This window comes from Pyrgilauda ruficollis, unplaced genomic scaffold, assembly GCF_017590135.1.
Source record: "Pyrgilauda ruficollis isolate IOZ18807 unplaced genomic scaffold, ASM1759013v1 scaffold23, whole genome shotgun sequence".
NCBI classification, from domain to species: Eukaryota; Metazoa; Chordata; class Aves; order Passeriformes; family Passeridae; genus Pyrgilauda; species Pyrgilauda ruficollis.
Window position 1 is genome coordinate 9,227,763 of NW_024522539.1, and position 18,519 is coordinate 9,246,281.

General features: G+C 40.3%; 1 protein-coding gene across 1 annotated transcript; it reads right to left on the reverse strand.

Moving 5' to 3' along the window:
- Positions 1-2,390: 2,390 nt before the first annotated feature.
- GATM (glycine amidinotransferase) lies at positions 2,391-15,511 on the reverse strand. The gene is made up of 9 exons (XM_041468764.1): positions 15,385-15,511; positions 14,800-15,015; positions 10,397-10,592; positions 9,096-9,286; positions 7,300-7,437; positions 6,845-7,009; positions 5,089-5,152; positions 4,872-4,988; positions 2,391-3,436 (listed from the first exon to the last, which is right to left on the reverse strand). Exons 1-9 carry the CDS (start codon positions 15,451-15,453, stop codon positions 3,324-3,326), a joined length of 1,269 nt encoding a protein of 422 aa, XP_041324698.1. The 5' UTR covers positions 15,454-15,511; the 3' UTR covers positions 2,391-3,323.
- Positions 15,512-18,519: the final 3,008 nt, after the last annotated feature.

Genomic DNA, 18,519 nt, shown 5'->3' on the forward strand with positions numbered 1-18,519 from the left:
TCGTCAGAAACAAGATGAGTAAACAAAAAGTGGTTCTAAAACATCCCTTAGGATAGGCTGGAGGAAAGCTACTGGTGTCACAGCAGCACCCTCTAGTGCCGCTGTCACTGGGCTTTGCCAGCACCTCCGGGATAAAATTTGTCATTTGGAGTCGGGATTGAACTTCTCTTGTCCTAGACACAGCTCACAATAAGGTCAGAATATCAACATCATCTTATGGCTAAAATGAGACATAGATAGCTGTGGAGACAAATCCACCATTACTAACAAATATTTAAGAGAGAGCTTGCAATTAGGTGTGTTAACAGCATCCACAGCCCAGTAACTCCCAAATTATGGAAATAAGGCCACTGCTCCCACAGACTCCAAGTAATGCAGAGACATAGCCCAAAATTAACAACTGTCAGACTGCTGTGTTTCACCCCCAGGCAACAACAAAGCCCCATGGAGCCTCTTGCTCATTTTCCCTGGTGGGATGGGGAACTGGGAATGTAAAAGTGACAAAGCTCATGGGTTGAAATAAACAGTTCTATGGTAAAGCAAAAGTTGTGCACACAAGGAAGGCAAAACAAGGGATTTATTCACCACTTTCCACGGGCAGGCTGTTCAGGAGAGCAAGGCTCCATCAAACCTAGCAGTGACTTGAGATGGCAAACACCATCACTCCGAACATTACCCTCTTCCTCCTTCTCCCCCCATGCTTTCTATGCTGAGATAGATATCCCAGATAGTCTGGAATATTCCTGGGGCCAGTTGGGATCAGCTTTCACAGCTCTGTCCCCTCCCAGCTCCTTGTGAGAAGCAGAAAAGGCCTTGGCCCCCCTGTGAAAGCTCTGCTCAGCAATAACTACAACATCCCTGTGTCATCAACACTGTTTCCAGCATAAATCCAAAACAAATCCCAAGACCAGCTACTGTGAAGAAATTAGCTGTGTCCCAGCCAAAACCAGCACACAGTCACCTCAAAATAAGTACATAACTCCAAGTCCATAAATGAGCTAGATACTCACCAGCCACTGTGGTGAACATAAAAAGATGAAGGCAAGATTGAGCATGTGAAACAGGGTGGGTGGGACACCATACTTGAGAAGAAGAAGGTTAAGCATGACTTTACAAAAGCAGTAAATGTTCTCCTAAAATCATGAAGCAGCTGCAAGGCAACCAAGCCACAGTGACCACCACCCTTTCTCCAGCTCATTCCCTGCAGCTGTAGGGAAAGCCCAGAAGCAACTGGGTTGCCTTAAGTACTACACAGGGACACACCCATCCAAACCTGCTAACAACTCGGCCCTCATCCCTCATCAAATTACATGCAATTTCCAGAATATACTTTTCGCCAAGTGCCTCACATGGGACAAGGCCACAATTTTAATCACTCTGGGTTTGTCACTGCAGCATCCAATGCCCCAAAAAGGTGAGATGAACATCCAAAACTCCCTAAAGCTAAGTACCGGAATATTAAGAGAGGCAAGTCTGTTCCCAAACCAGTCAAGAAATCTGTGCATAAGGTAAAAGAACTTGTATTACTGGCAGAAAAAAACCCCAGATTACTTCAGAAACATAATGGTGGTGTTCAAGCTGAAAGACTTGCTACTGTGTGCACAGTTAAGGGATAAACAAAAAAAACTGGGAAAAGGCTGAAATGTTTATAAAACCAGAGTGTCACATATAACATGATACGAAAATATAGTCTCCTAGATCATGGAGGCACCCAGGGTGCACATGTCTTATTAATCCACTTTTAGCCAGTTTCTAGTGGTTTCAGCCATAGCTGGTGGTATTTTGTGCCAAGCACAGACACACAGACGTTTTGGCACTGCAGCATGCAGAGCAATGGGAGAGATGACCTGCTGTGTATGCTGCTCTAATGCAGCTGCCCAGCTCCAGTGCCAATAGTGGAAAACAAAGCTTGGTTAGAGAAACCTCAGAGAAATTTCCATTGTCTATAAAGCCTTGATTTTAGAGAGAAAACAGACACCATCTCTACCTCATTAAGTGCTGGCAGCTGCCTAATTACCTCTTTCCATATGTCAAAGCATTTTGTGTTGTTGATATTTGACCTGTTCAGCCCTATCAAACTCTAAAATATGGCCATACAGCTTGTATGTGAGCATGTTCTGCCTGACATCTTTTCTGTCAGGATACACTGTGTTGTAAGAGAAGATTCCTCCACTGTGTAGCAAGAAATATCAGTGGTACTTTCCCCCACCAGTCATACCTCTGTGAAAAACAGAAGTAGAAACATGGTATATGAATAATACACTACAAAGGTTTTCTGCATTATACAGGAGTTTAAGATGTCACCAGTTTTACAGGGGAAAAAAAATCCATGTGTATTTTGTATCCATCCAGACATTTCATACTTACACATGAACAGAAGTGCAACAAACTGAGAATGCAAAAAAAACTTTATTAGCATAAAAAGTACATATTCAGGAATCAAAACTCAAATTCCTCCACAGCATCAGGCATGTTTGATACATATTTCTGTATCTGCTACAGCTGAAGGAAGTCCGGGTTGTAAGATGTCAGAAGCTTAAGGTTGGGGGGGAGTTATTGTTGGGTTTTTTCTTTTGTGCCTCTTTTTAAGTTATGTAAACAACTCAGACTGAAACCTGTACAAGCAGAATATTAGCTATCATTTGTACACTTAAAAGTTAAATAAAACCCAACTTCAGCAATACAAAAAGCAATATAAAAAAGTACTCATATGCATGACATGCATCAGAAGAAAATGTAGAAGAACATGGCAAGTAAGTGAACGTGTATTAAAAGTTAGATCATACTGAAAATTCTCTGTAAATATCTGTATAGCTAGACATGAAAAACATGATAAAATTACTTGGTTCCCTAAGAGATCGATACAGCTGCATCTATTTCAACTTCATTAGACATTAATATATTAGAAAGATGAAGTAGTTAAAAAGAGTAAGAAAAGTTTACTCAAGTTTCACATTTCAAGCTGCCTGTTTAATAAGGTAACTAGACAGAGGTAGATATCCAGTATGAGTGGCCAAGCTATTCTAACAAGACCTTTTAGCTATCCTGTCAAGCTTTTATGCTCAAAGCCAATGTGAAAAGGCTTCATAGACGATGTCTTTCAAAAAGGCAGCCAGAAAACCTGTATTGCTGATGGAAGTAGTTTCAATTATCCTACTGAAAGTGAAGGGTATTTAAGAATAAGACATTACCCAGACCATTATGAAGACACCACTTACCAAGCACTAGAGCTCATGCAGTCATTTTAACAAGAGTGACAGTGATTTGCTCATTTCCTATGCCTATTTTAGAAGCTGAACCATGGCTCCCTATTGTGCTCATTCCTAGTCAAAGTAGGACTGCAGGGTGCCACGGCGGCGGATGTCACACGTCCAGCAGTGGAAGCCACCTCCCAGAGAATTGGCATGGCGAATGTTCACTTTAACTGTAGAAATGCCTGCAAGAAATGTACAAGGCACACTTTAAAATTAGATTCTCAACTTCTCATGGCAAGCTCTGATCAGAACATTAGATGATACTTTATCAGGTCACATGGCTCAATGTAAATGTGGAAGGTATTTGCTACTAGTTTGTTAAGAATTTGTTTTCCCAAATTCTAGGCAGAGAACAAACACAGCTGGCTTGTCTGTTCTGTGGTACCCTCAGGATTACACAGTGCCTGGAGCATAGCCAGTGTCTGATGTGTTATAATGTGCCAGAACTAAAAAGATAAATTCAGGTTTTGCAGTATGTAAAGAATCAGCTGAAATTCTGCTACAATATATGATGAGGACACATTTTTATAAATATGTGTAAGCATTTATGATTCAGACACTGAATGTGCTCTTTCAAGTGCCTGTTAAGAAAATAAGTATTCAAGGTAGATAGCTCTGACTCCCTTTTTCTCTGAAAGGGAAAAGAGGCTCTTACTACCTAGATTAAGCTTCCTACCTGTTCTTTTCAGCTATGATGGATGTTTCAGCTCTGATGGATGTTCAGCTGTGGCTCAGCTAATACAAAGTCCCAAAAGAAGGATCAGACAACTTCTCTCTACTGAGTTTGCCTTTTTTGCTTCTCAGCACTTTCAGGAGCTGAGGAGCAGCTTGGTAGAATCTACCTCCTAGGTCAGCAATACTTTTGTTCCCAGTAGACCCATCTTAGTCCTTCAAACTTTCTGAATACCAGAATTTATTTAGAACTTACATAGACTGTGAAGTTCAAGGTGAAAGATAAGCCATGATTAGCATTAATAGCCTCATTCTTTAAGTACTTTCAAGTATTTTTAAATCCTCAACTCTTTTGCTCATGCAATAAAACAACCTGAGACTGAGCAGCTGTGCATAATAAGACTTCCATATTATATTCAAATACAGTTCTCCTGTCACTGCATATCTGAAGGAATTCCATGGTATCATGAAGTTTCATCTCACAGGACTGAGATTCTCCTTAAATGAGCAGAAATACCTGGATTAAGTAATCTTAATTTGACATTTAAATTACAAGTTTGCAACTAGAAAATCTGAACGAATTTTGGCAATGATGGATTCCCAGCTCTATATCATTCAGCAATAGGTGCACTCAACCTCTGCAAGAGAGATGTTGACCCTCAAACTGGACAGTTTACATTTAAAAAGCTCATTCAAAGGCATCCTAGCAATAACTTCAGTTGCTACTCATACCTTTATGTGCTGCAAGCTGTAGGGGGCAAAAGAAGACCATATTTCTATGGCTGAAGTATTCAGGAGAAAAATCACTGAATTATTCTTACTTGCTAATCCAGCCGTTTGAGTACATTTTCCAGTGCTGGCTGCTTTGAGTGAAACCTCCATTTACCCCGGCTGCTAGCACAATAATTTTCTTGTAAGTGTGTGTAGAAGTGTGTTTGGACATACCCAGCTTTTCAAACATCTTCTGAATGGATGTCTCGTTGGCATCCACCATCACTCGTTTCTCATCCAGCATTAGGACATTCATGGAGAGCCACTTAGAAGACATCCACAGTGGGTGATCTAAAACAGGAGAATAAACCTTGCACTGTACCAATGTTACTCCTCATTAATACCCTTAAGAGTACTCTTGGAATCCTTGGGAAAGGAAGGGTGACTATACCATCTGGGATGAGTGGCACTGGGGGTTGAATCACAGTCCAGCCAGCTTTCTTGAAGAGCTCAATCTGGAAGAGCAATTTAAACATATTCTCAAGAGGGTTCTTAGAGTATCACATTATGTCCTCCAACCTGTGCCAGATTTTCCCAGAATATTCCAATATGCATGACATCCCCTGCCCTCCGTTCACTATTCTGGCCCCCATTCAGGATTCATCTACCAACCCAGCTTTCATACAAGCATTTTTAAAGTCTTTTTAGATTTTGCATACCAATAGCATTTATTTCTATTGGTTTTATATATGTTAAAGACAAAAGGTAGCATTTGCAATTTGGAGCTTCTTAAGTGAAAGTGTTGGTAACAACCCAAACACATTCAACTACCTTTTTTTGATGTTATTTCTTCCTATATGATTATAAAAGCCATTAATATGAGTTACACTGATGTTTCTAAAAAACAAATCCGTCAGAAATAACACAAAATTACCTTTCCTTCACACTTTATAAGAAAACAATTGCGCAGTTCATTTAACAAAGGGAACAATGTAAGGACATCCCAAGGAATATTTTGTGTCTCTAAGATTTACACAAGTTAAAATTAAGAGGAAGATAATTTGGCAAAGGAGAGTTGACTTTTCATCTTCATTGTCAGAATAGTTGGAAGAATATTCGCGAGTGCTCCAGCGTTACCACGAGGAGGAGCTCCAATCCCGAACCCTTAACAGCCAGCCCGGCCGGCCAGGATTTTAGAGAAAAGCTCCCTTTCATCGGCACCATTCAAGAAAAGCCCCCTTTCACCCGCACCATTCACACACCCCCACCGCTCACCCAGAACGGCCAAACCAGTTTTTGTGAAAGCAAGCTGCATTTATCTTTTCTATCTGCACAGACAGCAGTTTTCCCTGAAAAAAGTCCCAGAACATGGGTTTAATACAAGGAGACCAAGAGGAACGTCCTCTTTCCAAGTAACACTACGAAAAACTGTGGAAGGGAAAAGGGGAGGAAAAAATAAGATCTTTTTTTTTTTTTTTAAGGTTATATTCTCGGGATGGATGCTGAAGGAAGCAGCAATTCAATCAGAGCATTTCACTGAGAGCCCTTGCCAAGAGACCAACGCTGCTCTCAGGAGCTCTGCTCCGCACGTGGCTCCACAGTGGCAGCAGCCAGCTCTGTCCCTCTGGTCAGCTCAGCCACTCCCCTGGGGCTCTACAGCCTCTAAAGCCACAGGGATCCTCACAAAAATCCTCAAGCACTGCAGTGCAGTGACACGACTGTAACAGAGATGAGCTCTCGCGCCCTGGAAGACTTTCTGATCGCATTGTGCGGCTCAGCAGTATTAGCTTTTCCTCAGTGTAGTAGCAGGTTTTATATATCTCTCCTCTTCCCTACTCTTCAGAAGGTATTCAAAGCTGAATGCCAGAGCAACTACCAGCTTCCTGCCATTGGTTTAATTAACACCAAAGGAGAGGCTTCCAAAATAGGAATAAAAAGGGAGATTTCTCATCTGAGCAGCAGAAGGCCTTCAGTTTCTCTTAGGATACAATTAAAGTATTTAAGCAGTAGAAGTGTTCAGAGAAGTAGTATATCCCAGGTGCTTGCTTTGATACATCATTAAAAATTAGATTACTTCCATCCTATTTAACCATGGACCGTGGAAGCAGCACACAGTGGAACGTGTGGAATAGTAATTACCCAGCAGGGAATGAACCCAGCTGAGTGGTTTTTAAACACAAAACACTTTCCCCCTTGTACACTCTCACCTGATGGCAGGGACGGTCTGGGTTAGAGAGCACAAGACCAGGCCCAATGATATTAAAAGTGGCATCAATGTGCATAGGGTTGGGATCCTTGAAGGATATTATGTGCACTCTGTACTCTGGTGCAAGGTGTCGCCTCATCCATTCAATACCCATGTGGTTTGTAACCTGAAAAACAGGACAAATTCAGCTTTACTAGCCTAGAATATAAACTGCATCCAAGTTTATTTTGTCCAGGGTTTTATTTCTTTAAATGTTTAAAGCAAATATAATAGAGAATGTTGTGCCTTCAGCTAACCCCTTACCTGGAAGGCAGTCTTATCCTGTATATCAAATATTCTATGAAGAGCAATTTCTTTTGCCAACTCTCTTATTTTAACACTGCTCAGGAATTTAAAAAGACAAAATACCAGTCTCTAAGAGAGATACCAAAACTGTTGAAAGAAAGCTTTGTTTACCTGGCTCCTTTGAACAAAGATATCTCTTCCAGCTCTAATGAAGTCAGCAGCATCAAAGCATGGCTCAAATTCAGTAGTTACAAATTTTCCCTGAGCAGCCAGTTTATGCCTGTCTTCAACAGAGTGGATTGGATAATTCTAGTTGTAGAGAAGAGAACAGCTTTAAGTTGGAGATGTTAAAAGAAAGTTCTCAAATAGTTTGCTAGTGGGGAGTAATTTGAAATTAGGAAAATGTGTTAATATTGATAGCTAGTGTGTTCCTTGGAGCTGGTTTGGTTACTTCTTATTAGAATAGAAAAGAAAATCTAAATGTGGAAATAAAAGTGAAAGGCTTTAAGCACATTCAAGAATAGGTCATGAGATAAGAGACAAAAGTTGTATCAAGAAATTAATTGCTCTTCAGAACCAGATCAAAAGTATTCATTACCAGTGGAGTTTAACACCAGTCCAACAAATCACTGCACACTGACAGAAATACTGGACTGGAAGCTATTTTCTAATGAATGTGGATTCCTCACTCTTCCACATTTTAGAATGGAGCAGAACTTCACGCTAGAAGATGGATCTTTATTATCACAAATAATTTTAAAATTAAACAAGGCAATTCAGAACAAGTGAGATGTAAAAATCCAGCACAAATTAAAAATGCCACATAAATAATTACAGGCTCCAGCAGTTTTCTAATACTGAAGGTGACTCTAAGGTAATTTTGTTTAACAAAGTCTCCTTTGTATCACTGATGACACTGTTCCCAGAAAGTTGCAATCATTTCACAACTAGTTCACTGCATTTATTGTAAATGCTGTCACCCAGGTTCTGGTGCATTTGGGGATTTATAGGAAACTACCAAAATTGTCCAAGTCAAAATTATTGGGAAAAAAATTAAGAAACTATTCACTAAAATATTTAGAAGGTGGTAAATATAGTTTAGATCTTTCACTGTTTATTTTATGTAATTTTCAAAATACCAATCATTGTGCAAAACAAGGATTACGTGTTGGGATTTTTTCTGTGGCAAAATACATATTATTTCCCACTTTCCCAATGCACCCAGGACATATGGACATTCCCAGGGAATCTTTATTCTTGAAAGTAATCTCTGTGATGTTTTTCTAGCATTCCTTCCTCTTTAGTAATGCTCAGTTACAGCCAGTAACCAAAACAATTCAAAGCAGAGGAATTTAATAGACATAACTTCCTGTTCCTTGTTCTCTAACTGCACACACTGAGTTTCAGCTGGAAAGTCTGCAGCATGTTTGCATACGCTATAAAAAAACAAATTTCCAGAGTTGTTTTGTGACATTCCCCCTCACAATTTTGTGAATCCTAAATATCAGGTTGAAACTATCAACAAAATTCTGTATAATGGGAACTGAAGTTCTGAAGGAAAATTAGAACAGTACCTGATCATAGAGTTCATCTGCCATTGTGGGTTTTGGGGCAGTTGTCCACTTAGCACCACTGTTGAAATAATCTTTGATTAGTCGCCTGTAGGCCCTGTACTCAAAGAACCGAGCACGCCAAGCCATAGGTGCTTCAATAATTTCATTTCCCACCACTAACAGGATGTCTCTTGGCATGGCACCATACATACCTGAAAGGAAAGTGGCCATTAATGAGACAAATAAGCCTTTCTCAGCTCTTTCTGCTCAGGCACTACTTGAAAAAAAAAATTTCCAGAGCTGTTTTGTGACATTCCCCCTCACAATTTTGTGAATCCTAAATATCAGGTTGAAACTATCAACAAAATTCTGTATAATGGGAACTGAAGTTCTGAAGGAAAATTAGAACAGTACCTGATCATAGAGTTCATCTGCCATTGTGGGTTTTGGGGCAGTTGTCCACTTAGCACCACTGTTGAAATAATCTTTGATTAGTCGCCTGTAGGCCCTGTACTCAAAGAACCGAGCACGCCAAGCCATAGGTGCTTCAATAATTTCATTTCCCACCACTAACAGGATGTCTCTTGGCATGGCACCATACATACCTGAAAGGAAAGTGGCCATTAATGAGACAAATAAGCCTTTCTCAGCTCTTTCTGCTCAGGCACTTTTCCCTTTCTTTTTACCATTATTTCTATCCAAAATAATAGCAAAAACAATTCTTAGCAATGTGAGGAATCCAGCACATAATGTCAGGTCCTTACATTCTTCAGTAATTTTTCAAAGTAATATTTTTTCATTCAAAATACATGGAAGTTTTGCTACAAAGCCTCACTTGTAACAGATTCACAGCTAGATGAAAGCCATCCACCATCAAGCCTCCTCTTAATTTGGCTAATGAAAATTAAGTAGACCAAGGCTTATGCATTACCCAGATGACTTTAAAAAGTGATGATGGTCAGCAAATTTTCCAAGTGAACAGCATTTCTTTATATACTATCCTTTTAAAAAGAGGAGGAATTTGATGGAACACAGAACTAGTGCAGAAAGCAGTCCCATTAGACTTTTCCTGAACACTATCTGTTCCTCAATGAATTTGAATTCCACTAGAAAAAATTAAAAATATATTTTACATGGTGAGCCAGTGTGCTCTCACTGCAGGTAACCATACATGGAGGAATGTGTGCAGCTAAAGGGACATTCAAATTTCCTTGACACTAGTCAGGATCTTCCTGGTAAAGTGTTGCCTTAATTGTTTTCTCTTCCATAGTTTGAGGTGGATCCAACTCCAGGATCCAACAAAGAGCTGTCAAGAGGGTCAGAGGGACTTCGAGCACTTGACTTTGAAGTAGGAGACAAAGCAGAAACATTCTACAGCCACTTTGAGGGCCATGACAGATTAGCACTTCATGGCAGTGGCAGTGACAACACAGAGAGGGAACCTGGCAAGAGGCGCTGCTGTGGAAGTTCAGGCTGGGTGTCAGGCAAAGGTCTCCCATCAGGAAATTCACCCAGCACTGAAGCTGGACACCACTCAGGTGGCAGAATCTCCATCCCTGGAGATCTTCCAAGTATTAGATACAGAAAACAGTCACTGACCTCACTTAGAGCTGGTGATAATCCTGCTCCTGGCTGGAAGATAGACTAGATGGCATCCAAAACGTCTCAGACAAGAGCTAAACAGAAAATACCTTCAATAATGGAAAAACATTTACCTGTAGACTCAAAATCAGGTGTTTTATACTTCACAGACCAGTCAATTGGATCAGGCCTCTTGACAGTAACACCTTCTCCCTTCAAAATATTGCACATCTCTTCAATTTCAGCAATAGCTTTTTTTAAATGGTCTTTGGGGAAACCCTGGCCTCCAAATTTCTGGTAAAATCCCCAATATTTTTCATATGTGTTTGCCTAGAACAAAAGCACATGAAGTGACAAAGAATAAGCACCAGTTATTTTGGAGTGAAATAGATACATAAAATGCAACTGTTAAAGTTTCAAGCTTCTTGTTCTTGATCCTAGTGTGTTTGAGTGTGCGTTTTATCTGTTCCTGCAATATTATGACTACATTACACTTCAGTAAGTATTGAGTGGCTAGTGCTGCCAAGTGGCCATTTGGTCCCTGTTACAGAACCCTTTTGCAAATACTCCAAATATGGCAAACACTGTAGACCCTGCTATTTAATAAGGCTATCAGACGTGTTTTTAAATTAAAACAACCTTGAGCTCATCTGCAAAATGCACACATCTGTAGTCACCTTCTTACAACCTCACTTCAGCAATGTCACAATGGTGACATCAGAAATTCTAAAGCCATCCCAAGTACGGCTAACATGCTTTGTTTGTCAGAAGGGGCCATACTTCAGGTGCAGCAGCAATCTGGAAGAGGCAAAAGATGCTAAATTCACCTGCCAGGGTTGGATTAAAGCATGTTCAACATTTACAGACCTAAATCCTCTGCTGAAATGCTGTGATGGCCTTCTTAAATTAAAAACAAATTCAAAATAATGTCCCAGTTCTCATGAGTGAGTAAAACCAGACAATAATCAAAACAAATTATGCTGCTTCAGTTTGATGTACCTGATGCTCCTCTGTCATGTCAGAGTTAGCTGAGATGCAAGTGCATACAGAGCCCTTCTGGAATGCCAGCAAGCTGGAGGGACAGCAAGGGGATGCAGAAGAACCTGCCCCTCCAAACAAGGGGTTGTCCCCTGACACTGCAGTCCTGACCCCCTCCCAGAACACAATGCTCCCCAAAATCAGAGTGATGGTGTTCCTTTGTGCTAGCACTGCCACTGAGCCCTGAGCAGGCAAGGCCATCCATCTGAAGGCAGGCCTGATCCCCTTTAGCAATCCAGGCTGTTCCCTCTGCTGTTTCTGGAGATTTGCCTCATGCTATAGAGGTGAGAGAGAAGAAAGAAAATTCAGCCTTAACATTTACACAGCGAGCCTCAGCATGGCCATCCTGCTCCTCCAGTACTGAAGCTTCTTCCCATCCTTCCTGAGGGAATTTGTTCTTTTTCTGTAAGTAAGGTCTTGGGTAATTTGAGCACCTCAAACTTGCCAGCTGGCCAGAAGTCACATGCAGATCACATGAAGTGCTCAGCATTCCTATGGAGACGTGTTCTGCTAATGAGATAAATTCGTCCTGGGGATTGAAGCTGGTTATTTTCAGAGCCAGCCATGCTGTATGTGACTACCATCAATCCCTAAGAGGTGCAGCTCCTCTCTGCTTTTTTTCAAACCTGAGGAACCACACTTTTGTGGCACTAATGGGATGGTGTCATCTAAAAGTTACAACAGAATAAAGGTTAGCACTGTAACACTACTCATATTCCCTGCCTTCCAAATAGCTGGGAAAAGGGTAAATGGCTGGGACATGTATTTCATAGCAAAGCAGGGTTGACATTTCAGGCCCCTTTGGTCATAGACATACAAGTCAGTTCAGAATGTTCAAAAAGGACAATGGATAGGACACAGAAAAGACAACATTTAAAACAAACTATTTCTTTTCAGAAATAGTGTTTTAGGAAAGATTGTCATTAAGAAACAGCATTATGGTTCCTTATAGTTGCTATTTATTTTAAACATTTGTCATGGAAAATAATTACCATTATCAAGATGTACCATTAACCTCATAAAGACAGTTGTTAAATTTAGGATATTAAAACTTAAATTCAGATCAAAATTCTTTTTGCCTTTAGTAAACGCATGCACACACTCTCATCTTCTTACTCAAGATACAAGGATCTGTGTTAATAATACTCCTCACCCAAAAAGCATTCTTGTTCACAAAATGTACTGAAAAGCATTGCAGAATACAAAGCTATAAAGTTCAACTGCTTGACTCAACTGCTTCAGAATACATCTCAGCTGTGGGATTTTTCATGGCAGTGCTGATTCAAACAGGACATCTTCCTAATTAATGTTAAGATTTTTCAAGTTTTCAAATATTGTATTTACCTCTATATAGCCTGTTTCAAGCTCTGAAAAGGATATGCAATTAAGTGTCAGCTCATTAATATTCATCAGAGATGCAGGGCTCCTTATTCACTTCCTTCCTTCCTCCTTCTTATGCCAAGCACATCATTCCCACATCACAGCAAAAACACTTGAGTATATCAAACCCTTGTCTCAAAGTAGAAAAGAGTGCTGAATGCAGCCATACTTCCTGCATTTAAATATTTAGCAAATAAAAACCCATACAACCTTAAACCACAATCTTCACACAAGTGTTGACCAATCTGCTATAATTTGAGATTCATTTTTTGGAGTGTCTCAAGTCCAAAGCTTTGAATTTTCCTTATAAGTGTAGAGTTCATCAGTTTTAAACTGCAGTTTTTTAAGCAGTGCCCCTCGTGCACCCAGCAGACAGCACATGACACCATCAGCTCTAGTTTTGCTGCTCTCAGGGGCACGAACAGGACACACCTTACCTCTTGGCCACGTGGAAATTTAAACAATCATTAATCTATTAATTAATAATAATAATGTCAAGATAGAACTGGATTACTGCTTGGATTACTCAGCAACACCCTCCAGGTGTTACTGTTGCAGTTTCTACAGCAATATTTAAGACAAAAGCAGAGAAAATTAGAGGGAACCACATCTCAAATTGGCTCTGTTCCCATTACTTGTTGTGGACTTGGCAATTGACATAAAGCAAATTTAAATCTTGCTTTAACCCTAAGTCACAGGTACTTGAATTGCAGAGGTAATCCTATACTTTGACATTCCTCACTGAGCTTTTGATATCACATGTTAGAGAAAGTGAAGTTCTGGCTTATTGTGAGTAGTTATGGTTTAATAGGCAGTAAAACCTGCATAGCAGGTGGCACTTCAGCAAGTTAGACACTTGAAATATTTTTTTTTTTGTGCTAAAGCAAGCCCCTGACCAATACTTAGGAGCTGAATTTTACCTCATTTAATATCACAATGTAAAATGTTAGACTTTTTTTTTCCTTACTCTTTCTGTACATTATGTCAGTCCTACATGAATGCACATACATACACTTGTATATTAGAAATGCTAACCCTCATTCACCTCCTTCTCTGAAGCTGCTAGGATATCTTTGGAGTCTCTGAAAAACATAACACAGATTCTGAAATATATATATATATAGGGCTAAGGGAAGAAAAGTCTTCTGTACAAGTACATATCTCAAGCTTCCGCTAAACAACCATTTCCAGCACTTTAAACTTATTTTCAGTATCTTTGTTTGCCATTCTTTCAATGTCAGATAAAAATTCTTTTTTTCTTTCTTTCTTTTTTTTTTTTTTTTTTTTAAACGGAGTCAACTTTGTCAGGCTATCCTTTAAATTTTTCCTAAGGTCTCTTGGGTAGAAGCCATGTGCCAGCTCGTTTTGCTGGGATAGCCATGGATTACATTCTGCCCTGCAGGTAGTGCTGTACTGCCACAATGAAAGACTCAAGGACATGCTCACAAATGCAGGTAACACACACACTCAGCAACTTTAAAGTCCAGGTGAAGAACACAAAAATCTGGAGCAAGGCCTCTATTTAATATTACTGTTTTAAATGCAAGATTCCAGAGAACAAAGAGTCATGGATTTATTTAGGTTGCTGATGCAGTTTTAGGCACAGAAAAATGCTGAAAAAACAGTGGACTATGTATTTCCACAAATTATTTACTGTAGCACACAGGAATTTCAGTAATCTACTTCAGAGCTGTCTGACACAAGAGTCCTGTTGGCCTACGGCTACAGAACTCAGTCTTGCTCAGACTATTAAGTAGAAAACAACACTTTTTTTTTTTTCAAGCTGTAACCCTATTTAGCTTCCAGCCAAATTAAAGTTTCATCAGTCCAAACATCTCAAAAGTTTGTGTGTGCACTTTGATAACATCAGGGCTATATTACATATATTAGAAGTTGTCTCTGCTAGTGACTTCTGTGAAAACAGCTAATTCAGTTGAAAGTCCAAAGAAAAAAGCATATCCCTTACCAGCATGGCTATGCTGTAAAGTTTCACAGATGTAAACAGCTACCTTGAAAGAATTCCCAAAAGTAAGCACCACACCTTATGCATGTTAAAGCTTAAGTAAATCCTAGGTATAAATTCCACATTTTCTATTTAAGGTTAGTTTTTATTGTTTACCTTAACCTCCACAGAAAAAGGTGGGACACAAGCATTTTCAGCTCTTCCCACAATGACCTCTTCCAGTGGGTCCCATTCATTGTATGAGCAAACAAGACAGTCCTTGGGCACAGGGCTTGCAGCCTTGTCATCAGCAGCACAGGTGTTCTGGGAGGCCGCAGCTGCCTGGGTGCTCTGGGAAGTTCGCTGCACCCATCCTGTAAAGGCTCCTCGAAGCTTAAAATAAAAAGAAGAACGAAATTTATGCATCCCTTACAAAAGACAAAAAGCTATGGCTCAGCCCACGAACGCCTTAACACTATAATCCCAAAGCAGTGTATGTATTAACATACATTAATCCCAAAGCAATGCACTTGAAGTATTAACAGAAACACGGCTTGTTACAGCCATTCTAATTCATTCACAGCCTAGCAGATGCTTAAAGGAAATCCTGCCTTTTAAGACACACTCAGTTTAGAAGGGTGAGGAGATAGGAACACGGCACTGCAGACCGGGGCGGGAGGATGCTGGGTGAGCCTCAGCCCGCGGCCGTCCCGTCCCGTCCCGTCCCGCACCGCCCCGGCCCCGGCCCCGCGCGGCACCAACCCTCGAGCCGATGTAGTGCGCTGCCTCGGCCCCCCGGCTGCCCCCGCGCAGGCACCGCACTCGCAGCATCGCCGCCGGCCGGACACAACGGGACGGGACGGGACGAAACGAGACGGGACGGGAAAGGACGGGCCGGCTCCGCTTTATGTGCGCCCGGCCCGGCCCGGCCCGCCCCGCCCACGGCAGCACCATCCGCCTGCCCGGCTCGGCTGTCCCGCTCCCGGCTGGGCTCCTACGCTCCCCGCTGGGTTCCCCCCGGTTCTGCCCAGCCCGGCTGCCCCGGCTCTGCCCGGCCCGGCTCCCCCGCTCCCAGCCCGGAGCCGCCGGGCTCGGAGGCAGCCCCAGGAGACCCAGCCCCAGAGATGACCGACAGCTTCTTCCAACGCACCTGGATTTCCTTTCCACGAAGGACTTCAGCAGCAACCTGGCTTGGAGAAAGTCACGTTTTAAAATTTTTCTCTAAAATGTGTCCGAAGTGCATCATACGGTTATTTTTAGTCATCAAGTACACATATTCTTCATTAAGTTTATGCTAGTTCTGCTCAAATTCTTGCTTTTTGATTCAGTTGATTTTGCTAAGGTCACTCTACTCACATTGACCTAAAAAAATTAATGATTGGCTTGTGGCTAAATCCAAAGGTCTTGCTTCCTTTTCTGTCCTTTTCAACTTATCAGCTAGTTTTGGACCTTTGAATCATTCTTTATCAACTCAGTTTACATAGTTTTTCTGACTCTGCACAACACTTCTTTCCCCACTTACTACATAGGTCTGATGCTTTATAGAATCCTCACCATCACTGCAACAACTTTTTGCTAAATGCTCTAACATTTTATTTAAAAAAAATTCTTCTGGGTTGGATTTGTTCTGCTCAGAATTTTTTTTAGTGGAAACATTCTTTCCCATATCTCATATGTCTCTCTTACTTTTTTAGGGGTAGCTCCTCATGGACACAAGCCAATCTTCACCTAAGTACAGTCAAAGCAGATTTATTTTCCTTTTCCTAACTGGCACATTTGCAGTCTGACCATGAAGGCTTGACTCGTGGTAAATAGCATTTTCCTCCCAGCCTTTAAACTATCATCTGACCCCCAGACTGCCCTAACCATCCACAGTGCACTCTAGAGCTATCACTATGCTTCTGTCCTCACTTGACCATCTTCTGGATCACTGGAAAAAACCCTCATTTGTCTCCGTAAGCAGTTACTTATTGTTTCTTTGCTTACATCTTTTTATTCCTTAACATCAAATACAGGCATCATCATGCATTTGTGGTGTGTGAAAGTGTCATTCCTTACGGTTCCCTCTGGCATCAAAACCAGAGTCCTCTTGCTTTTTGTATGGTAGGCAGCTCTTTATTCCTCTACTTCTACAAGTAGGACTTGATCTAGCAGTGTATATTTTAATAGAGACATAAATCAAGGAGCACAACACCAGTAATGATTATTCAAATTTAGAGAAAGCCAAGTTCATTCATTCAAATACAAGAAGTTTATGTGAACTTGGAGTTGTCTAAGCAGCCATGGAGCTTTTCAGATTAAAAATCTTTTTATAAAGATCACATGGCTAGTTTTATTACACAAAATTGCTAGAATTATTGTAACACCTTGAAAGCTCATCTCACTAACCAAAAGCTTGCCAATTATTTTTAAATTATGTGCTGATCTAGTAAAGATACTTCCTTCCTGTGCAAACCTCACCTTAGTATGGAATTTTAACTTGAAACAGAAGAAAGAGCTTCACATTTCTATTGCTGAGATTTGGCCTATGAATATTAATTAGCAGGTTGTGGGTTTTTTTTTTTAAAGGGGCTCTATGCATGTTTTTTTATAGTCTATCTATCATTTTTAAATGACACAAGGTGCCTTGAGTGGCTTATGTAGAACCACCTCATTCTGACAACAAAGTAATGCATTTAAAACAGAGTAGGTCCAGCGACTGAAGAGCAACATTCTAGCCCAACAGCCTGAGAGAATAAGATAAAAAGTAGTAAAACTCGAGTTTAAAACTACAGAACTAGGAAAAGCAACAGGAGACACAGAAGTCATCCTTGGCAATGAAACCAGAGTTACTGAAGTTCAAAGTATGAACTCATCTATGTTTTAGGACAGTATCTTGTCTTAGCTTCACCTGTCTAATCTCTAACACATCTCTATTAGAGAAACAGAAGTCTCAATGGATTTTATTACTGCTTAGATATGAATTTCCATCTGCCCAGTAACTGAGTTCTTCAATTGTTGTTTCGGTTTGTAGTGTGGTACACTACACGTGTGACTTGGGAGATATGATATTAAAGGCTAAGGAACAGCTTACCCTTTCTTAGCAGTATTTCTATTATATTACTGATTTTTTTTTTTTAATGGTAAATCCAGTGTTAGCTGGTCTTAACATTTAGATCTACTCAACAGTTTTTATGTTACTTACAGAAACTTAATCTGCTCAAAAAGACACATAGAGACTTCAGTTCCTTCCTTCTACTGCCTTGTCAAGGATACTGCTTGCTAAATTCCAACAGACTATCACCCCCAGGAAGAGAATTTGGCCCAGCAAATCTTATCTGTTAGCTATCAGAAACAACACAGAAGAACCCAGTATGCTTCTTAGAAAGCAAGTTTCAAACTTCCTGAAGTTCAAAAGTCTGAACTGTTCCAAATGGAAAGAATAAATGCACCTCAAAACATTAAAATTACTTTCCCCCCCTCCTCTAAAGCTTATAATTTTGTACTTAACTCTGAGCTCTAAAAACAATAAAAATATTGTTACACACAATTAAAACAATTTCTCTAATTTGAAAGATCTTTAACTTGTGACTGCTTATAGAGCTAAAGCAGTGTACTATTGTCAAAGTACTTTGAAAGATATTTCTATTCTAATTTAATAATACAAATCTTGCTTTATCATTCTTCACACTCAAAAGATAAAATTAAATGTATCCAACTGAACAAGCTACATATAGAAAAAGGCAGCAAATTCTTTATCCCTAATCCCAGCTTCACCAAACCCCATTTAATGTTTAAACTTCATAATAAACTCTACATAGCTTCTGCCTGTTTATCTCTTATAGTTATTGAAGGGTCCTGTAGTTTTCCCCAAATGCCAGCTCTGGATACTTCTTGGAAGATTTTCTGTTCTCCCTA

Bases quoted from the DNA above. Each gene is read 5' to 3' on its own strand.
- GATM (XM_041468764.1), bottom strand. From the start codon at position 15,453: ATGCTGCGAGTGCGGTGCCTGCGCGGGGGCAGCCGGGGGGCCGAGGCA. The intron at 15,016-15,384 runs GTTGGTGCCGCG...TTTTATTTTAAG, and splicing joins CGCACTACATCGGCTCGAGG to CTTCGAGGAGCCTTTACAGG. The intron at 9,287-10,396 runs GTAAATGTTTTT...CTTTCCTTTCAG, and splicing joins ACCTGATTTTGAGTCTACAG to GTATGTATGGTGCCATGCCA.